This window comes from Gigantopelta aegis, chromosome 4 (assembly GCF_016097555.1).
Source record: "Gigantopelta aegis isolate Gae_Host chromosome 4, Gae_host_genome, whole genome shotgun sequence".
Classification (NCBI taxonomy): domain Eukaryota; kingdom Metazoa; phylum Mollusca; class Gastropoda; order Neomphalida; family Peltospiridae; genus Gigantopelta; species Gigantopelta aegis.
This window is the reverse complement of record NC_054702.1, coordinates 13,391,286-13,399,359: the sequence shown is the minus strand read 5'-3', so window position 1 is coordinate 13,399,359 and position 8,074 is coordinate 13,391,286. Positions and strand designations below refer to the sequence as shown.

The 8,074-nt window shown below is 36.3% G+C and overlaps 1 protein-coding gene across 1 annotated transcript; it reads left to right on the top strand.

The window, feature by feature from the left end:
* Window positions 1-242: 242 nt before the first annotated feature.
* On the top strand, window positions 243-7,230 carry LOC121371957. Its single transcript, XM_041498186.1, has 4 exons — window positions 243-400; window positions 2,585-2,664; window positions 3,412-3,477; window positions 5,507-7,230. Exons 1-4 carry the CDS (start codon window positions 318-320, stop codon window positions 5,998-6,000), a joined length of 723 nt encoding a protein of 240 aa, XP_041354120.1. The 5' UTR covers window positions 243-317; the 3' UTR covers window positions 6,001-7,230.
* Window positions 7,231-8,074: the final 844 nt, after the last annotated feature.

Below are 8,074 nucleotides of genomic sequence, written 5' to 3'. Positions count from 1 at the left end.
GCTGGAACAAGAAATAGCCCAGTGGGTCCACCGACGGGGATCGATCCTAGACCGACCGTGCATCAAGCAAACGCTTTACCACTGGGCTATGTCCCGACCCGTGATCGAAAGGAGCAACCCTGGCTGACAAACTCTGGGGCACCAAAGCGGAATATTTCAACACAACCCGACTCCAAATCTAACTAAAGCATGATGCAGCTTGAACGAAGAAAAAGAAGACGTTTAACTGTTATCGGCTGTATCCGTAACACGTCGGGCGTTTATGACGTCACACTTAACAATAAGCGATATTTCCCACATTTTGGAAACATGTAAGAATGATATTTCATAAAAAGTTTTATATCTATGTAATTATATTATTTGTATTGCTTCCATTACTTGATCAGGATCTTAATTTTCGGTAAGTAAAATTTAAATTGATAAACACTTGTTTGATATTAGCCTTCTCCTCCATAGGGGTGGGCTGTAGATCGATCGTCCGCTAGAGATGAACTGCCCTACCCCCTACCCCCTACCCCCTACGCCAACCAGTGCCCCACGACTAGTACATGTTATGGTATATACTGTCCCATCTATTAAAAAGTAGTATGAAAGCTATATATTGCACAATAAATGAACACTTACCTAAATAAGAATCAAACTTAGGTTGACGTTTGACTATGTTGACAGGTGTTCTGTTGTACGTTTTCCAACACAGTGCCAGCGTCGGTGTACTTTCTTTTGAAGGCCGTGTGTAAAGGATATATACTTTAACAATAGTAATTAATTTTCAAAGCAAACCGTTTCACAAGCAACCCTTATTTAGTAATAAGTCTAAATTACAGAACAGTAGGCATCCTAATAATTTTGCCGGACTTAATTTCATGTATTTTACCCACAACTTTATTAGGTGATTACATGCTTAATCCTGAGGTCTCACATCATCATTAGAACCTCCTATTTGCTAGGTGATTAATGAATAATCCTAGGTTACGATCGGCGCCATTAACAGAATTAATTAATGACATACCTTCATCTACAAGTTCATTACACGTATATACAGGACAGGTTTTAGCCAAGTTGGTTGACTTCTCGTCTGAGGTGCTTGGGTCAAATGAAGGAAGGAAGAAAATGTTTTATTTAACGACGCACCCAACACATTTTATTTACGGTTATATGGCGTCGGACATATGGTTATGGACCACACATATATTGAAAGAGAAAACCCGCTGTCGCCACTTCATGGGCTATTCTTTTCGATTAGCAGCAAGGGATCTTTTATATGCACCATTCCAAAGACGGGATAACACATACCACGGCCTTTAATATACTAATCGTGGTGCACTGGCTGGAGCGAGATATAGCCCAAATGGCCCACCGACGGGGATTGATCCCAGACCGACCTTCACATCAAGCAAACGCTTTACCACTGGGCTGCGTCCCGCCACTGGGTGAAATGACTGAATCCCCTCATTGGCCTCGGTGGTATCGTGGTTTAACCATCGGACATAAGGCTGGTAGGTACAGGGTTCGCAACCCGCTACCGGCTCCAACCCAGAGCGAGTTTTAATGACTCAGTTGGGTAGAAGTAAGACAACTACACCCTGTCCTATCTCACTAACCACTAACAACTAACCCACTGTCCTGGACAGACAGCCCAGATAGCTGAGGTGTGTGCCCAACACAGCGTGCTTGAACCTCAGTTGGATATAAGCACGAAAATAAATTGGAATGAAATGAATCCCCATAAAGACACATTTTGTGATTGGGGTTTTACCCCATCCCTATCAGTGCCCCACGATTGATAGTTTATATCAAATACTGTGGTATGTGCTGTTCTGTTTATGGAATAGTACGTAAAAGATCAGCTGCTGCTAACTGAAAGATGTAGTGGGTTTCCTTTGCAGACTATACGTCACAATTACCAAACGTTTGACATCTAATAGCCGATGATTCATAAATCAATGTGCTCTAGTGGTGTCGTTAAACAAAACAAATGTTTACAAATATACACTTTTTATATCGGATGTATTTTTTTATTTTTATTATTATTCGAATTTTAAAAATTATTAATATATGTAGGTAAAAAGAGTACATACTGGAGTGAATGTAGTAAAGTAAATAAATAAAATAATAATAATAAAACAAGCCGACCTTCCTTACCTAATTATTTTTGGGCACGTTCCAGGAAAAAACAATCTTTTTAGACCTAAGAATAATTCAATTCAAATAACTTAAATCGATACCACTAGTACATTTCGAAATATTAGTTCGAAAATGTTTTACAGAAAATACGTTTCAAAATACCATCCATTACAATTTTTAAATTTAAAAAAACATACACAAAAGACCCACACCCTACCACACAGATTTTAGGTTTAAATATGATTGTGTACTTGATATGTAAACAAACAAACTGACGACTTAAGGCTTTACAAAAATTGAATAAAATGTTTACGATTTCCTTTGCGCTAAAACTGACCTTTATTTTCTTACAAATGATTTTATTTATTGATTGTAGATATAGTTAACAGTAAATAAAGTCATATTTTAACATTTACAATTTGTATTTATTTGTTTGAAGTATTTCACGTTTTTCTTTCAGTGTGTCAGAGAAACCAGTCACTCTAACCAATCAAACGAAGGAATCAACTTCACCTGAATGTGAAACAAAGTTGGGTCAAGGTTTGTAATCATTTTAATTAAAAAACCCAGAAAGAAATAATGATAGCTATTTGTTTTAAAAACTGTAATTTTAAACAAAAACGTCTTTATTGCTAAAAACATATACACATATTTAAATATAATTATCGAGGTGTTTTTTTAATATATGATAAGTGCAAATTTAGGAGATAGATATGCCATGCTCTTCTTTTGGTGGCGAATTTAATCTTACGAAAATATTATTTATTTATTATTATTATTATTATTATTATTATTATTATTATTATGTTTACATTTTAAAAGATCCAAGTTTTTCCGATGCAAGTTTGACAACTAGAAAATTCTGTAAAAAGATTTGTAGTTACCCGTATATAACTTTAGATTTCACTAACGAGTACAGGGGTGTCACTCACTCACTCACCCACTCATTCACCTACTCATTCATTCACTAACGACGTAGATAAAATAGTAATATAATATTATACGTATATAGTTCCAACTAATGCTAGGGTAAGACTACAAATTGCCAGCACATAGTTGGCCAACTCGACGCCCGATCTAAGCCGTATGCGCTCAGATTAACAACTAATGGGTTATACGGCGTGAATCGAGTTGTAAGAGCGCTCAGACTACCAACTGGACTGTTGTAGACTGTCGCAAAACGTTGGCCAACTTTATGCTGGCAGTTGGCAGTCTGACCCTAGCATTAGTTACCTATTGAAAAATAGAAATCTCGAATAAAGATAAGCTCTGGTTTTTCTTTTTCAGAAGAAAGTGTCATCCCTATAAAGAATTATCTTTTGAGGTTATCAGGCGTCTTCGTTTTAAACATAGGTATTTAAAACGTCAAAAAGGAGCATTATCATAGTCACATGTGTCATATTTTACATTTAGTATAACTGAGATAAATATAATTTAAACTACAAATTAATATAGCAATTCGTATTGTTTTGAATTTCTCAAGAATCCTAGGTAAAGATAAGATAAAGTATCTACATCGCACGCGCGCGCGCGCGCACGCACACACACACACACACACACACACACACACACACACACACACACACACACACACACACACACACGGAAACAGCAGTCAGTTCTTCTCCTTTAAGCAATTAATTATGTGTTCAAAACGTATGTGAAAGCTGTTACTTCACGCGTAACCCCATATTCCGTCGAATGCTTTTAAGTCTGATTTTGATTCCATATATATATATGTAAACACATTGTTACACATACGCATATGCTTGGCAGAAAGTAATTTTCAAAAAGGTACCTATTACGGAGTACGTATACATATGCGGATACATCGAATCAGATTTTATAGCTAATAATTCCATTTGTTTATACTGACAACCAAGATGTTTGAGGAAAGAAAGTGTTTAACACAAAATCTTAACAGGCAATTAAAATGTTTAAATGTTTTGTGGTGACGGGCATATCCGTTGCTAGCAGATCAATACGACGGAGTTGGGTACAAAAAGGGCCGTAGGTGCCTCAGATTTAGACATTTGTTAAATTTTGATCTTAAAGTTGCAACCTCGCCTATCAATCGTTTAACATCGTTTACTAATGCAAGACACAAACACAACCACTGTTTGAATAAACTCCTAGTCTCGTCTCCCCATCACATGACATAGTTTACTATTGCTAGCCACATTTTAATAACCCCGAGTGTTTTTATTATCATCAACTACATTGACGAGATAAACATATCTCGTCGCCATCTTTTTGACAAATTGTAGATTACAAATATACGTGAGAGTACACATTTAAGTGTGTCGCCAGAGCTCTTAAAACTGACAGTGGCCAAAGTCGTCTTGAAGCTTTAAAGGGATATACCCTAGTTTCAACCCGTGAAAATTAACACTAAGTTTAGTTAATCTACAAACCTGTAACACATCTGGATAAAGTTAGAATTGAGTGAAACACGAGTCACATGGTGGAATACCCTCTAAAAATAGACTAAAACTCGACTCTATAACTGTTACTTCTCAGATGCACGTGCATTTTTAAAAATATGAGAAATGCATTTTGTGATATTAAAAACACCAGAATGACCAAAAACAATTCGAATGTACCGAAATGAATAATCTAAACAATAAAATCTAAGTAAAGTATGATTTCGGTTATCAAAAACGGCTCTAATAGTAAACAATATGCCTTAGTGTTTAAAACTAGGGCATTTCCCTTTAAGAAGGCCTGGCTTTTAGTAGTTCATAAAATGTTTAGTTATTTTTAACGACACCAATAGAGCACATTGGTTAATTAATGAACGTCAAATATTTGGTAATTCTGAAACGTCTTTAGCGAAAATCCGGCTACATTTTTTCTTTAGCAACGAGGGATATTTTATATGCACGTTCACACAGAAAAATACAGCGCATACCATGTCCTTTGATATACCAGTCGTGAGGTGCTGGTTGGGACGAGAAGAAAGCAGGCATACAAAACTTGATAGTCCTATCATAACACCATTAGCTGTCACTGGGAAACGAAGTTCCTGAAGTGTAAAGCCATTTCTGAGAACAGAATCTTATATTAGATTAGGCTGCTGAACACATTTTATAATGATATACACTGACGTCCAAAAGAAACTTTACAGACATAAAATTTAAATAATTACGATAAATTTATTGTTTGTAATCGAAAAGAACCAATTTAGAAACCACCTTACAAACACTTTGCATGCATCACGAAGTCCATTGTGACGTTTAAATGTTGAACATCATGATACTCTCACCATATAACATGTGTTAGTTTTCTATAATACAAATTTCAAGCCTTATAAAGGTTTTTTTTTGGACGTCATTACAATTATTATTAATTAATAACTGGTGTATTACTGTCTTTCTTGCAGGAGTGACATATCTTTGCGTTTTCACTCTGAGGAGATACAAAGTGAAGTATAATATAAAGAATCCGGTTAATCCACAATCGGCCATATCTTCGACATGGCGGTTCTTCCAGAAAATATGCGCGACTGCTGCTTCTGCTACTGCTACTCATGACGTCACATGGTCAGACGTGGATTTAGATACCGAAACAACTTGGAACAACTCACAGCTGGCTGTAGTCGGCCAGGCATCAAGATCTTCCTCGGCCCACCACATGAACTACCCAGAGTGGGTCATGGTCCCGGACTCTTCTTGTGAAGGAGGGGTGATGTGGCACAGAGAGGTAGAGATGGCAGAGAGGGCCGGGAATCTCGAGCACGCCCTGGACGACTGCCCTGACTGGGCGAGGGTCGATCTCGTCTCGCAGACTGAGACCCACTCTGTCGACTTTCCACCTCCTCTCTTTGATGTTTTGGATTTGTATCAAACGTTACCAACAATTTACGAGAAGGATTGAGTTAATTGTGTGGTTGTGGCCTATTATAGGCCCCATGTGATTATTTTATAAGGGAGTAGTGATTGAGGTTGATGTCCTTCAATCACTAGCTCCGTCTGTTGTGACAGTATGCAGTTGTGTATGCATGAATATTTTTTTCCCACCTTTCTGCACTCCGTTTTTCCGTCCTGGCTGCCGCTCCTATTCCCTCCCCGAGACACTTTGTTTGTAAATACAGGTGTTATGTTGGTATGGATGTGTACATGTGTTTGTGTGTATGCATGTGCTTATGTTGAATGTGTTATTTTATTTTATTTATTTCATTGTTAGTGTTGACCACCCTGTTACAATTTGTATGAGAGAGAGAGAGAGAGAGAGAGAGAGAGAGAGAGAGAGAGAGAGAGAGAGAGAGAGAGAGAGAGAGAGAGAGAGAGAGGGATGGAGAGAGATAGAGCACTCGTGTACATTCATGGCTGTCTTTGTATCCATTTAGCCAACATATTGGTATAAGCGAACTCACTGAGCCAAATTTATAAAGTCTGTTTGAGTGTTTTTCGCGTGTAACATTTACAAAGAACAGCCTGCGATTAAGAAAAGCGGGCTTCGTAAATTAGACTCACTGTGTTTATATTTGTGTATGTCTGCCTAATGGTGAGATATAAAGAGTAACATGCTGTCCCCTCGCATTTATATGGCACAGAATTGTTCTAAACTGCAAGGAATTGTGCTAATGTATACACCAAAGCTATGACGTATGCAATTATTCTGTCACACATGTGATTATGGTATGGAAGCTAAGATGAATGTTTTGGAATTAATTTTAGGAAAACATGTGCCAGACATTATTGCAAACAGAAAAGGGCTATTTCATTATTATTCGATTATATTCATACCTACCATCTACATATTAAATTGAAATAATTTATAACCACCCACAAAATATATTTTGATTTAACATGCATCATGTATAAAAAATTAAAACAAAAACCCCACAAAAAGCAAAAAAAAAAAAAAAAAAAGAGTTGAAAAAGTCTACTTGTAGAGAAACATCCTTTAAAATATGCTTGAATATGATGATGGTATACTCCACCATAAACTTTGTAAATTAACAAAGCATAAAAACAAACTCAAAATCGGAGGCTACATCAAGTATACAATGCAACTCAATTTGTTCTGTTATTGTTGTGTGTAATAGAATGTAGTACCACTCTTTTGTACTGTATTCATAAATGAAATGAATTTGTAATCATGTTTACAGCTGTCTTGCCTTTTGTAATCCTTGTAAGCTCTGTTATATACATGTAAAAGAGTTGAAGTTAAAACACAATGATTAATTAATCATGTAAAAGAGTTGAAGTTAAAGTACAGTGATTAATTAATCATGTAAAAGAGTTGAAGTTAAAGCACACTGATTAATTAATCATGTAAAAGAGTTGAAGTTAAAGCATAATGATTAATTAATCATCTATTGCTGGGTGTCAAACCATTTAAAGGCGCAGACCCTAGTTTCAACCTGTAAACATGGACACTAAGTTTGGTTAAGTAACAAACCTATAACACATTTAGACAACGTTACAAGAGAGTGAAACAAGAATATGTAAGGTTGAAACGGTGAAATACCGTTAAAATAGACTAAAACTCGACTCCATAACTGTTACTTCTCAGACGCACGTGCGTTTTTAAAAATATAAAAAAATGCATTTTGTGGTATTAAAAACATCAGGATGACCAGAAAAACTTCGGCTGTAAAGAAATCTAAACAATAAAATACAAGTAAAATTTGATTTCAGTGATCATAAACGGCTCTAATAGTGAAAAACATGCCTTCGTGTATAAAAACTAGGGTCTGTCCCTTTAATAATTATGACAAATAGTCTGCAAAGGAAATGCTACAACATATTTTACATTAATAGTAAGAGATTGAAAGGCCAGCCGACCATTATTCTAGTGCACACATTAAACGGTGTGAAGATCGTCAGTGGTATAGCATTTATTTGACATTACTTCCTGTACCATACACCATTTCAACAGTAGGCAGTGTATCATCATGACATTTTTATCATAAATACGCACCAAAACAGAACTGTTTTGTGTC